This window comes from Hyperolius riggenbachi, chromosome 6, assembly GCF_040937935.1.
Source record: "Hyperolius riggenbachi isolate aHypRig1 chromosome 6, aHypRig1.pri, whole genome shotgun sequence".
In the NCBI taxonomy this organism is placed as follows: domain Eukaryota; kingdom Metazoa; phylum Chordata; class Amphibia; order Anura; family Hyperoliidae; genus Hyperolius; species Hyperolius riggenbachi.
The window spans coordinates 366,232,937-366,247,366 of NC_090651.1; the positions used below are offsets into that span (position 1 = coordinate 366,232,937).

The 14,430-nt window shown below is 42.1% G+C and overlaps 1 protein-coding gene across 50 annotated transcripts in view; it reads right to left on the minus strand.

Annotated features, from left to right (window-relative positions):
* Positions 1 to 14,430, minus strand: part of LOC137521919 (fibroin heavy chain-like) — a 387,111-nt gene that overhangs the window by 94,990 nt on the left and 277,691 nt on the right. For 46 of the 50 annotated variants that reach the window (XM_068241809.1, XM_068241813.1, XM_068241800.1 and 43 more), the window contains 11 exons: positions 13,703 to 13,726; positions 12,911 to 12,940; positions 11,869 to 11,916; positions 11,164 to 11,193; positions 9,951 to 9,983; positions 9,410 to 9,439; positions 6,152 to 6,196; positions 3,821 to 3,844; positions 3,262 to 3,291; positions 2,213 to 2,260; positions 1,516 to 1,545 (listed from right to left, as the gene is read on the minus strand). In XM_068241809.1, coding sequence (XP_068097910.1) covers positions 1,516 to 1,545; positions 2,213 to 2,260; positions 3,262 to 3,291; positions 3,821 to 3,844; positions 6,152 to 6,196; positions 9,410 to 9,439; positions 9,951 to 9,983; positions 11,164 to 11,193; positions 11,869 to 11,916; positions 12,911 to 12,940; positions 13,703 to 13,726 — 372 coding nt within the window. The remainder of the gene's footprint in view (positions 1 to 1,515; positions 1,546 to 2,212; positions 2,261 to 3,261; positions 3,292 to 3,820; positions 3,845 to 6,151; positions 6,197 to 9,409; positions 9,440 to 9,950; positions 9,984 to 11,163; positions 11,194 to 11,868; positions 11,917 to 12,910; positions 12,941 to 13,702; positions 13,727 to 14,430) is intronic. The other 4 variants (XM_068241806.1, XM_068241803.1, XM_068241832.1 and 1 more) reach the window with 4 other exon arrangements.

Below are 14,430 nucleotides of genomic sequence, written 5' to 3' on the forward strand. Positions count from 1 at the left end.
GAGTTTGTGACAAAACTTCTCATGTTGTTCAGCCTCTTTGAATCTTGTATTGTAGAACTTCCCTGACAGGCATGCTGACTAGCCAGGACTTTGTCCACACCTACTGCTATGCACACCGCTATATACATGCAACATCAAAAGGGGATACATTCCAAAAAAATCTATGTACTGTATACCCCTTTGATGTTGCATGTATATAGCTTTGTGCTTTAACAACTTGTCAGCATACAGGATTCAAGTCTAAAGAGGGCGGAATAGCCGAAAGCTTAAGGTAGCCATACACTGGTCGATTTGCCATCAGATTCGACCAACAGATAGATCCCTCTCTGATCGAATCTGGTCAGAGAGGGATCGTATGACTGTCTTTACTGCAAACAGATTGTGAAACCGATCACAATCTGTGGAGCTGCCGCTGTCGCCTGTCCCCCCCCCGCATACATTGCCTGAAGCCTGGTCCCAGGCATCTTCTCCGCATCACGGCATCCGCGTATAACTTTGTCACTCCAGTGACAGCGGAAGTTCAAATAGAGCGCCCTCTATTTGTACTTCTGCTGTCCCTGCAGTGACACAGGAAGTTATACACGGAAGGCGGATGCCGTGATGCGGAAGGTGATGCGGAGAAGATGCCAGCCGGGAGGTGATGCGGAGAAGATGGCGGGAGCTAGCTTCAGGTAATGGATACCTATATCGATCATACGCTGCTAGCGATGCGCTCCTTACCCGCGGGCGATCGGTGGTAATTTCCCGCACAGAGCGATCGACGGGACCGATCTATTCCGGGACGTAATCGATCAAAATTTAGCATTTAGCGTGAACGATTTGACAGCAGATTCGATCCCAGTGATCGAATCTGCTGTTGATCGGCGGGTAATCGGCCTAGTGTATGGCCAGCTTTACTCTTTTTTTTAAGTTAGCCAATAAATTGTATCATCCTGATTGAAAACTTCTTGGCTTACACGTCAGAATGGAAGCAACAGCGCACCAAGCACAGGACAGGTTGCTAGACAAGAAAAAATGGTGAAACGGAGACTGCTGTGGTTTGATAACCAAAGGTAATGGATCTTTGATTGGTTTATGATGACTGATGGCAATTTGCTGTGCATAATGATGTTTGCAGGGGGTGTGTCTATACATTTACAAGGGTTTTTATGTTTGCTTTGAACATCATTGTGGTTATTACCATGTGTACTATGCCTTGACAAAAGGGACCATGCAAAGCCCCAAAACGATCATTAGCTTAATGGTCAGATGATGTGTTTGGTGAAGAAACAAAAAATTAAAAATCCTAAACAGTGGTGTGCGGACCTTTCTTACTATTATAAGGATTTCCACCCGCATCCCTACTCTATTGCCATTAGTGTGCAAACTTATGATCTTACTTTTCCCCCATATGCAGGGAATCACATGTGAGTGTGAATGAGCCCATTGATTAGCATTTTTATTTTGCTCTTCCTCAGCGTAATTGGGGGAACTTTAACGATCTGTTATATTGCATAAATTAGGCCTGAAATTTACCTCCACCGCCTAACGCTCCACCTCCGAGACCTAAAAGTTAAAGAAGCAATACAAGAATGTAATATCCCCCAGAGATGTATCAGTGTAATATATTATAAGCATTAAAAATAAAGCCACAGGGAACGGCTATCTGTGGCAATGCAAGAAAGATCACAAACTTTTTGTATTCTAAAAACTAAGTGACTACACATGATCACATGATTCCAATAAAAGTATTTACTTTACTAATTTATCAATTATTGTTAAGCAATTTCCTTTTCTACACTTGGTAAAACAGAAGCCAGAATAGTATAAATGATTAAAAAAATTTTAACAAGCACTATAATAACTGCGCAGACGGCGCCACTATAGAGCGTAATAGGAATTACAGCTATAGCGACGCACAGTGAGTAACTTCAACGCCATCAGAAGATGGAGCTAAAGTATCTTTTAAAACACTGTAATGTGTCCGCTGGAAGCCGAATTACGTTATTCCCCACTATCCACGTGGACCTGGAGGGGGAATAGTAATTACTGCCACCGGGAGTTGTGCAGCAGCAGGATAAGCCTTATATACGGCTGAGTCCTGCGTCCAAGTGTCCCAGCAGTGATTTCATACGTATGCAAATATTATAACTAATAATAATACTAATACTTTTTGCTATTCTGAAGTTTTTTTGGTTCTTTTGTATAAAGTAAGAATGGAAATGTCCAGCACCTCCTGAGGCTCCACCTCCTAGGTTCATGGAAAGTCCACCACCCAGGCCTGCAAATTAAAAATAAAACATCATATCAGTTTTGGCAGTAGCCATTGGTTTTACTGGTGTTCATGACAAAACTTTTCATGTTGTTCAACTCCTTTGAATTTTGTATTGGAGTAAGCACCTCCCCAGCAAATTTGCTTACTAGCCAGGGCTTTGTCCACACCTACTATTCATGCTCCAGGCTGAATGGCTGTGAACAAGTGAGATGGGGTGGATGGACCTATCAGAACACTGGACAATGCCCCACCTAGTCATATTATTTGCTCCATGCATGCCACTGGGTTTCACAGTGGCCTGACCAATCCTAGCGCACAGCTTTCCTGAGTGTCCTGCCCCTGTGACACAGCAGGACACTGATTGGCCATAAACTGTCAGACAGAGCCAGCCAGGATGTGAATGCATGGTGCGCACCGATTGGCTTACACCTCGGAATGGAAGCGCCAGCGCGCCAAGCACAGGACAGGCTGCTGGACAAGGAGACATGTTGGTGAACTGGAGAATACTGTGGTGTGTGAAGTGGAGGTAATGGATTTTTGATTTATGGTTTATGATAATTGATGGTTATTTGCTGGGCATAATGATGTTTGCAGGGGCTTTGTCTATACACTCACAAAGGTTTTCTATGTCTAATTTGTACTGTGGTTGTTACTATCTGTACTGTGCCTTGACAAAATGGACTCTACAAGGTCCAGAAAACATTAACAGTCCAATGATGTGTTTGGTGTTGGAACAATACATTGCAGTTCCTGAAAAGTGGTGTGCGGACTTTTCTTACTGTTATAAGGATTTCCACTTTCTACCGGTCCTGTATCCGCCATCTATTGCCATTGGTGTGTGAACCTTTTTCCCCACATGCTGGGAATCAAATGTTTGAATGAGCCCATTGATTGGAATTTTATGTTTCGCTCTCTCAGTGTAATTAGGGGAACTTTCTCCAAAACAGTAACTCTGCTATATTGCATAAATTAAGCATGAAAATTACCTCCACTGCCGGATGCTTTACCTCCACTGCCGGATGCTCCACCTCCTAGACCTGAAAGGTAAAGCAATACAAGAATGTAATATCCCCAGAGATGTATCAATGTAATATACTAGGAGCATTATAAAGGCCACAATGAATGGCTGTCTGTGGCGATGCAAGAAAAATCACAAACTTTTTGTATTTCCAAAAACTAATTGTATGCCTACACATAATCACATAATTTCAATTTGCGTATTTACTTTACTAATTGTACCAATTATTGTTGAGCCATTTTTACATAACACATGGTGAAAATAGAATATATATACGGTATATATATATATATATATATATATATATATATATATATATATATATATATATAAATATATATATATATATATTACATGTGAAGATTGTTAACCAATACTTGAACATTTTCTATAAAAAAAAAAATCAAAACTCTGCAATATTAATCGACATAAATCAAGAAAATAATTCTGTTATTCTGACTTTGCTCACATGTATCTCTAAAGTCTGTTGGGAATGTCCAGAAACTAACAATTAATGTTCTCAGGCATAAAGTGAGCATAAACATTACCTGCGCCTCCTGAAAGTCCACCATCTGCACATCAAAAACACATAAAAACCGTATGTCAGGGAGGGATTGAATAATGTCAAAAAAAATGTAAAAAAAAACAAAATCTTACATTTCGAAAGCCAAGAGAAGCAGTGATCTTATGCAAATGAGAAGAGGACATAAACTTGATATCTGTGAAGTAAGTGCCCTTATTTCTCAGCATCCTTATTTCACACTGATGATGTGTAACGAATGTGGAATCGTCTCCGTGGTCAGCGCACCAGGAACCCAGCAGTAGGTGCAATGCACCTGCAGAGGGAAATTCCTGACGGCAGGTGGAGCTGTGGAGTGCAGAGGAACAGCTCCTCTGCTCTACCACACACGCCAGACAGGAATTGTACGAATGGAAGAACCGTAATCGCAAGAGAAGCGTTTGAGAGTGAGCACAGAGACATATTGTGTGTGTGTGCATAAAACTAGTCGCCAACCCGCGACTGTACACACACCACAGCAGATACGAAGCAGGAACGCGATCGCGAGAGGTGCGATCGCCAGACGTGACACAAGGCTACAGCAAGGCGGAGCACGAGAATAGCAAAGGCACAGCAAATCATACAATGAGGAGATACGGAAAATAACAAACGCTAGCTAACCGCGAACACCGCACTCATTCGCAACAGTGCACGCGGTTATGCGCGGTCTCCACATGATATCCACAATAGAGACAAGCACGCCTAACTAACCAATCGACAGACAAACATGAAACAGAGGACACGAACGCTTGCTTAACGGTTACCTCACCGAGCCTCCAGCAAGCGGTCGTAGCAGGCAAGACAGACAAATGAAAACAGGGACAATCGAGAGATAGGATCCACAGCACTAGCGAGAAGCGAGTGCGATCCAGGTACAGAGTAGCAGAACAGAAGGATCCACAGCGCTAGCAAAAAGTGGCTAGCGCAATCCCAGGAGACAGAACAGAAGGATCCACAGCGCTAGCGAGAAGCGAGTGCGATCCAGGTACAGAGTAGCAGAACAGAAGGATCCACAGCACTAGCGAAAAGTGGCCAGCGCGATCCCAGGAGACAGAACAGAAGGATCCACAGCGCTAGCGAAAAGTGGCTAGCGCGATCCCAAGAGACAGAACAGAAGAGATAGCTGGTAGCAACCGCTGCACCAGCTATACTCCAAGAACAGAGATCAGAACCATTTCCTGTCCACCACCGCTGGGACAGGACAACAGCAACAGAACAAACAAACAGATAAACAATCCTAACTGCACTTAGGGAATCTGCCTAGCACAGTTTCCAGGAATTACTCTAAGCTGATCTTCAAACCAAGAGCATAGCTGACACTCTCCAGAGTGTTTCACAGGAAGACTCCTTATGACCAGCGAAGCATTGTGGGAAAGACATAGTACTTATAGTACACACCTCCAGTGAATGTGGCCAGGCAATTTGCATGACAACGTATGCAAATTCCTCTGCAAGCACAAGCTGCAAAACTGACAGAAGCTCTTCTTTCCAGAGTCCTGCAGCATGCAAACCTACACAATGGTCAAAAGGCTGCCTGCCTGCACAGGCAGCTGAGCAAATCATCACATAATGTCTTGGGCCTAATATGATTGAGGCAGGCAATGGCTGCAATAATGCCATCAAACAGCAGGCGGCGCTATTTTGCCTGCTCAGTGCTGACCACCCTGCCAAACCAGAAGTTGCTTCGAGGAGACATTAAATTATAACTAAGGGGGGTAAAGGAGAATGGGGGGAGTGGTGGGCATGAGGAGAGCCTCCTATATATGCCTGTTACCCCCATTTTTAAAGTATGAGATGGGGCAGAAAAAAATGTACATACCTGGTGGCACGTGCACTGTCACTGTCTAATAGATGGCAGCAGTCATTCAAACGGGTACTTAAATCTATGAATAGGAACTGGGTTCCCATTCATTGATCTCTCAGCTAACTATTGCGTCTGTAAAAATTTCAGGGGGGTGAGTGGGAAGGGGCGTAGGAGCTACGTCCCTGCAAGGAGATTTGGGATTTTACAGGAATGTAGATACTCGTCCCGGGGGAGGGGAAGGGGTTAAATTATATTCAGGAATAAAATAGCAAATGTAGATCTCCATAACAAACCAAGAATCCCTGTGCAGCATCGTGTTCATATTCTCTGCTTTGTACAGTGGCCTGGAGAGGTCATGGGAAAGAGCACACTTGTCCTAATGAGGCTTTATTCAATTACCCTATATCTGGCTATAATCCGTATTATTTAAGCAGCCCAGCTAGTCTGAGGATAAATATAAAGGCGGGAGAGAGTTTCAGAGTCCCGCTGTACAATGTTACTGTGACTACTACTCACTCAGTGCTCCTTCCAGCGCTCCTCCGGCTCCGGACACAACATTGCCTTTTACACAAATAATAATGGAAATTAAACAGTATAAAGGTTAAAACACAAAAACACAGGACCCAATGCATTACACAGCTCATAGCATATCTTGCCTCGTCATTGGAAAAAAGTCAAAGTTGTACAGTAGTTTATATTAATCTTTACATTTAGTGAAATCTGTTAGCCAAATAACAGTGCTGCCCATGTATTTTTAGTGTTCAAGTTGAAAGAAAAATCTTTCCATTTTAATTTGAAGCCATTTATGAATTTCTAAAACTGACTGTCAGCTTTTGCCTGTGTTCACAGTGGTGCTTTGTGGTGCGACTTTATGGGGGTCATCTTAGCGCAGAAAGTTGCTCCACATTGGTAAGTATATGCAATGTTCAGCGTGTATGCAGTGCGTTTGCATCCAGTGGACTATTTTCTCCCAAAGCATTGTTTTACCGCATAAAGCCTTTATAAAAACGGACCTGACAAGGGCGTAACGATAGACCCTGCAGGAGATGCAGCTGCAGGGGGGCCCAGAAGCCACAGGGGCCCCGTCCTGAGAGACTGACAATTAAGGAGAAGGAGAGAAAAATCTTTCTGCTCTCTGCACAAATGTTCTAATGACTGCATCTGCTCAGCCACTGATAAGGAATCATACAAAGTTTTGCAGACAAAGATTTGTAGACAGTCCCTATTCAGTGTGCAGCATGCTCTTCTGTACAGTGCCCCACCCCCAACCTCTCTACCCTTCCCCAAGTGCTGTGTACTGTACTGATGCTGGAGAAGGCTGCAGAGGCAGTTCTGCTCCATCAGATATGGACAGAGTAAGTGTACTAAGCTGAGGCTGGGAGCAGTTTGGGGGGGGGGGGGCATCCAAAGTTTTGCAGGGGGGCCCAGTGATTTCTACTTACGCCCCTGGGACCTGAACTCAGAACTTCCCCTCTGCTCTAAAAGAGCAACGGCATAATAACCTTTAAAGAAAATGTCTTTGTTACAGCGGATACAAATCCTGCAATAAATCTTCAGTGAGTCTACTTCCTGCTTTCATGGAAGCAGACATATTGTTAACATGCTGTGTTTACCATTTAGCTCTCTGCCATGGTAACCAGCTGACACAGCTGAGGGTCAAATAACAACTTGTGATTAGTCACAGATGAGGGGGGAATTAGACAGGCTAAACTCTTTAAATACATACAGGGTACATTTCAGCTTTCCTTCTGTCCCGTGCAAGAGTTCAGGTCCACTTTAGCCGAGGCTGTGAAGCAAACTCTTCTGCACTGGATGTGATGCAAAGGTTGCATTACATGTAGTGTGACTTTTTTGTTCTTTTGGGTTGTGTTTCTGCTTTTACAGGGAATGCAACACAACTTCAACCGTGAAGGCAGCCTACATTACTCTTGTTGTTTACAAGAAACTCTCTGCAGAGTTGGGCTGTCTATAAATCCTTATCTTGCTGCATTAGTAATTCATATCACAGCACAGGAGCCCTTGTGTCCCAATACACCTGAACTAACCCAGTGATTGCCAGCTGACTGTGATACTCCAATCATCTGTTGGGGACACAGTGCAATGTCTGGGTCTTATACGTATAATAATAATAATAATAATAATAATAATAATAATAATAATAATAATAATAATAATAAGTTACAAAAAGGGTTGCAATCGTTTCTGATCTTTTGCTAAGTTTCTTATAAGAAATCTCCATTTTATACATTGTTAAACCTTATGCTTTGAAAAAATAATTGAAAATTACAGCGGACTCAAACCAAACATTTTTTTTTAATTAAAAATATTTAGTTGCCCCACTCTAACACATACAAAGATAAATAAACACTCCTTCAAGCCTATGAGCATTTCAGTGCATGATTTTCACCCTTCTCTTTTCATAACTAGGGTTATACAGGTGGCAGCTATTAGCAATTCCTCCTTTGCTGGACACCTCCTACTCCACCAGTCTGCCGGATTCTGTCCCAGCAATAGGAAAGGAAGGGAGGGGCTCCTCCAATAAATGTTAAATATTTTATATTTGTCATCATGCAACTGAAAAAAGGCTGCTATTTATTATTATAATTTAGAAAATAGATTTTATTTCTGAAATCTTGTATTTTTAATTTGGGTCCACTTTAAGAAAAACAAGCAGGGATGAGCTTTGGATCATGAGTTTCATTTGGATTTCATCCTCTAATTAGTGCAGCTGAGCGGGTGTGTGCGGGGGGGGGGGGGGGGAGTGTTAAACGTACCCAGCAGCCTTCTTCTTTAACCCGTTCCATGGCACGTCCCACGCTGCATTCCAAGCTGCGTCACGTGACTACTGCGCTTCCTCCTTCAACCCGGTTTCCTCCTTCAACCCGATTAAAGAAGAAGGCTGCTGGGTAAGTTTAACACACCCCCCCCCCCCCGCACACACCCGCACAGCTGCACTAATTAGAGGATGAAATCCGAATGAAACTCGTTCGGATTTTATCCGAATTTGATCCGGAGTGCACCCCTGAAAACAAGTGTTACAAAAAAAAGGATCCTGAATTTTGTTTTAAATATTCTGCTACCCATTACAGAGTCCTCTTTAAGTAAAGAATGATGCATAAATGCCAAACATCACAATTAAGGCTGCTTCCACACAGGGACGTTACAGGCGCACGTTAGTGCAGCCTGTAACGCTCCCCAACTCACAGCAATACAAAGTCAATGGGGCTGTTCACACTGCCCACATTGCGTTACATGTAACGCTGCACGTTCTTCAGAGCGTGCAGCATACTATAGCGTTCCAGCGGCTTTAGCCACGTTAGACTGTTTGCACATGTTCAGTGTTGGGGCGGAGAGGAGGCGAGGAGAGGCCGCTACGTAGCCACGCACATGGCTACTCAATATGCACTGCACTGGTGGCCGCTGATTGGCTGGCGGTACCACGTGATGCGGAGTGTTTCACTCCGCATCACGTGATCCCGAAGGCCAATCAGCGCCACTCTCACTGCCCTAATGCGGAAAGACCCGCTTAACGCGTCTCACTCAACGTCCTCTACCAACACCGGCAGGCGTTGCATTAGGGGACGTTATGCGACCATAACGTCCACTATAACGCAACGTCCCGGTGTGTAACTAGCCTTAAACACGATGTCAGGGCTGAAACCATGAAACTTAGACTTCTTGCACTAAATCCACATCTATTCTATCTGGAGAAATGTTTTTTTCAAGGGTGAATTGGACAAGTTTAGAAATAGGACTAAACAAAACAATAATTACCTGCAGTTTTAACGAGGTTACCTAGAAGACCTGTAAAATGAGAATTGTTTGTAATCATTTGTATTTATACTAACATAGCAAATGATATACAAAAAGTGTGTGTGTGTGTTGCAGCTGTAAAGCCAGATTTGCTATTCCAGTGAGTCTATGAACAGAAGCAATGGCCACAGTGAAGGGCAAGCTACGAGTAAGGACCTGTGCCAGCACGAAACATGTCAGCTACTACCTGATGTTTGGTTGCACTTTGGTTATTAGTAAAAACACTTAAGAAGATTCAAGTGTGAGTCTTGTGTTCAAAAGTGACCAGACTGCAAATACCAAGGAGAATCATTGCCATCTTACTGACCATCCCTAGTATATGGAGGAAGGAGTTTTGCTTACCTAAGAAAGCCAGGACCATCCCGTAGCTGCTGGATTGGCTTTGCCTATTTTTCAATGTCATGTTATTGGATCATGATCATGCAAATCCATGATGTTTGCAACTCACTGATCATCTCTAACCTTACTATAATAGTAGAATTAAATTAATCATGGAAATTACCTCCAGTTCCTGAAAGTAAACCTCCTCCAAGACCTGCAAATAAAAACATAAAAATATTATATTTTGGAGTGATTAACTAATGAAATTTCACTATTTACTTCATACAAAACATGTTTTAAACCCGTACAGCTGATTTGAGGATTTGAGGGTGTATGTTCCTAAAATGAACTCCAGGCAGAACTTTTGAAGCAAAGCATCAAACAAAGCAAGGTAAAGTTATACCATCTACTGGGGATTTTTTTCTGTGTGTGTTTACTTCCCATCCCGCATCACACTGTATTTTTAGGTACAGGCTGTGTAACATGTTGTGGAAGCAACGATCGGCTTTACCAGAGTTTATGACAAAACTTCTCATGTTGTTCAGCCACTTTGAATTTTGTATTGGAGCACTTCCCTGACAGGCATGCTGACTAGCCAGGACTTTGTCCACACCTACTGCTCATGCACACCGCTATATACATGCAATATCAAAAGGGGATACATTCCCCAAAAATCTATGTATCCCCTTTTGATGTATATAGCGGTGTGCTCTAACAACTTGTCAGCATACAGGATTCAAGTCTAAAGAGGGCGGAATAGCCGAAAGCTTACTCTTTTTTTTTTTTAAGTTAGCCAATAAATTGTATCATCCTGATTGAAAACTTCTTGGCTTACACGTCAGAATGGAAGCAACGGTGCACCAAGCACAGGACAGGTTGCTAGACAAGGAAAAATGGTGAAACGGAGACTGCTGTGGTTTGATAACCAAAGGTAATGGATCTTTGATTGGTTTATGATGATTGATGGCAATTTGCTGGGCATAATGATGTTTGAAGGGGGTGTGTCTATAAATTTACAAGGTTTTTTATGTTTGCTTTGAACACCATTGTGGTTATTACCATCTGTACTTTGCCTTGACAAAAGGGACCCCGCAAAGCCCCGAAATGATCATTAGCTTAATGGTCAGATGAAGTGTTTGGTGAAGAAACAAAAAATTTAAAATCCTAAACAGTGGTGTGCGGACTTTTCTTACTATTATAAGGATTTCCACTGGCATCCCTCCTCTATTGCCATTCGTGTGCAAACTTATGATCTTACTTTTCCCGCATATGCCGGGAATCACATGTACGTGTAAATGAGCCCATTGATTAGCATTTTTATTTTGCTCTTCCTCAGCGTAATTGGGGGAACTTTAACGATCTGTTATATTGCATAAATTAGGCCTGAAATTTACCTCCACCGCCTAACGCTCCACCTCCAAGACCTGAAAGGTAAAGAAGCAATACAAGAATGTAATATCTCCCAGAGATGTATCAGTGTAATATATTATAAGCATAAAAAAATACAGCCACAGGGAATGGTTGTCTGTGGCAATGCAAGAAAGATCACAAACTTTTTGTATTCTAAAAACTAAGTGCCTACACATGATCACATGATTCCATTAAAAGTATTTACTTTACTAATTTATCAATTATTGTTAAGCAATTTCCTTTTCTACACTTGGTAAAACAGAAGTCAGAATAGTATAAATGATTAAAAAAAATATAACAAGCACTATAATAACAGCGCAGACGGCGCCACTATAGAGCGTAATAGGAATTACGGCTATAGCGACGCACAGTGAGTAACTTTGACGCCGTTAGTAGATGGAGCTGAAGTATCTTTTAAAACACTGTAATGTGTCCGCCAGCAATAGCTGGAAGCCGAATTACATTATTCCTCACTATCCACGTGGACCTGGAGGGGGAATAGTAATTACTGCCACCGGGAGTTGTGCAGCAGAGTCCTGCGTCCAAGTGTCCCAGCGGTGATTTCATACGTATGCAAATATTGTAACTAATATTAATACTAATACTTTTTGCTATTCTGAAGTTTTTTTGTTTTTTTTTGTTTCTTTTTAAGTTCTTTTGTATAAAGTAAGAATGGAAATGTCCAGCACCTCCTGAGGCTCCACCTCCCAGGTTCATGGAAAGTCCACCACCCAGGCCTGCAAATTAAAAACAAAACATCAAATCAGTTTTGGCAGTAGCCATTGGTTTTACTGGTGTTCATGACAAAACTTCTCATGTTGTTCAACCCCTTTGAATTTTGTATTGGAGAAAGCACTTCCCCGACGAATGTGCTTACTAGCCAGGACTTTGTCCACACCTACTGTTCATGCCCCAACCTGAATGGCTGTACACAAGTGAGATGGGGTGGATGGACCTATCAGAACACTGGACAGCCCACAATGCCCCACCTAGTCATATTATTTGCTCCATGCATGCCACTGGGTTTCACAGTTGCCTGACCAATTCTAGCGCACAGCTTTCCTGAGTGTCCCGCCCCTGTGACACAGCAGGACACTGATTGGCCCTAAACTGTCAGACAGAGCCAGCCAGGATGTGAATGCATGGTACGCACTGATTAGCTTACACCTCAGAATGGAAGCGCCAGTGCGCCAAGCACAGGACAGGCTGCTGGACAGGGAGACATGTTGCTGAAAAAAGACTGCTGTGATTTGAGAAATGGAGGTAATGGATTTTTGATTTATGGTTTATGATAACTGATGGCTATTTGCTGGGCATAATGATGTTTGCGGGGGCTTTGTCTATACACTCACAAAGATTTTTTTTGTTTGTTTTGTACTGTGGTTGTTACTATCTGTATTTTGCCTTAACGAAATGGACTCCGCAAGGTCCAGAAAATATTACCGGTCCGATGATGTGTTTGGTGATGGAACAATACATTGCAGTTCCAGAACAGTGGTTTGCAGAGTTTTCTTACTGTTATAAGTTTTTCCATTTTCTACCAGTCCTGCATCTGCCATCTATTGGGGTGTGAACCTTTTTTCCCCACATGCCGGGAATCACATGTAAGTCTGAATGAGCCCATTGATTAGCATTTTATGTTTCTCTCTCTCAGTGTAATTAGGCATTAGGGGAACTTTTTCTAACACAGTAACAATTTGTTATAGTGCATAAATTAAGCATGAAAATTACCTCCACTGCCGGATGCTCCACCTCCTAGACCTGAAAGGTAAAGCAACACAAGAATGTAATATGCCCAGAGATTTATCAGTCTAATATACTACACTGTAATATTATACTCAGTGTAATATATCTTTAGATTGTAAGCTCACAAGGGCAGGGCTCTCTCTCCCCCTTTTGTGTCTTGAAAATCATTATACATTTTATTTATCATATTACTTTTATCACTGTCATAACCAATTCTGTATTTTGTATTCTGTATTTTGTATCATTTTTTGTATTTTGTCACTCATTATGTATCTTGTATATTAGTATACACCATTGTCTGTATTATTATGTTTCCCATGTTTGTTTCTTACTTTGTACAGCACCACAGAACATGTTGGCGCTTTTATAAATTAATAATAATATTCTAGGAGAATTAAAAAGGCCAAAATCAATGACTGTCTTTGGCAATGCAAGATCACAAACTTTTTGTATTTCCATAAACTAATCGCATGCCTATATATAATCACAAGATTCCAATTTAAGTATGTACTTTACTAATTATACCATTTATTGTTAAGCCATTTTTTACACAACACATGGTGAAAATAGAATATATATTCTACATGTGAAGATTTTTAGCCAATACTTGAACATTTTCGGGTAAAATAAAAAAAAAACTCTGTCATATTATTTAACATCAATCAAGAAAAAAAATTCAGTTATTCTGACTTTGCTCACATGCATCGCTAAAGACTGCTGGGAATGTCTAGAAACGAAAATAAATGTTCTCCGGTATAAAATGAGCATGCAAATTACCTGCACCTCCTGAAAGTCCGCCATCTACAAATCAAAAAAATATAAAAACCGTATATCAGGGAGGGATTAAATAATATTAATGAAATCTTACCTTATATTTAGAAAGCCATGAGGAGCAATAATCTTATGTGAATGAGAAGAGATCATAAACTTGATATTTGTGAAAAGTAAGTGCCCTTATTTCACAGCGTCCTTATTTAACACTGATGATGTCTTGGGCCTAATATGATTGAGGCATGCAATGGCTGCAATTATGCCATCAAACAGCTGGCAGTGCTATTTTTCCTACTCAGTGCTGACCGACCTTGCCAAACCAGAAGTTCCTTTGAGGGGACATTAGATCATAGTGAAGGGGGACAGAGGAAATGAGGGGAGCAGTGGGCATCAGGAGAGCCGTGGGCATCAGGAGAGCCTCCTACACATGCCTGTTACCCCATTTTTAAAGTATGAAATGGGGCAGAAAAAAATATACATACCTGGTGCTTCCTCCAGCCCCCTCCAGCCTGATCGCTCCTTTACTGTCCTCGTCCACCTCCTGGATGGTGCACATTTGGCCCCAGAATGACCTCCAGTCCAGAGCCAACTGTGCACACGTTGCTCAGCCATGCACAAGCTCCTGTTGTGCTCCTGTTGCCAGGAGAGTTCTGCACCTGCACACTTCTGCGGAGGTCCAAACAGCTGCCAGCAACAGGAGTGGAATGTAGGAGCATGCACAGCCAGACTGCGCC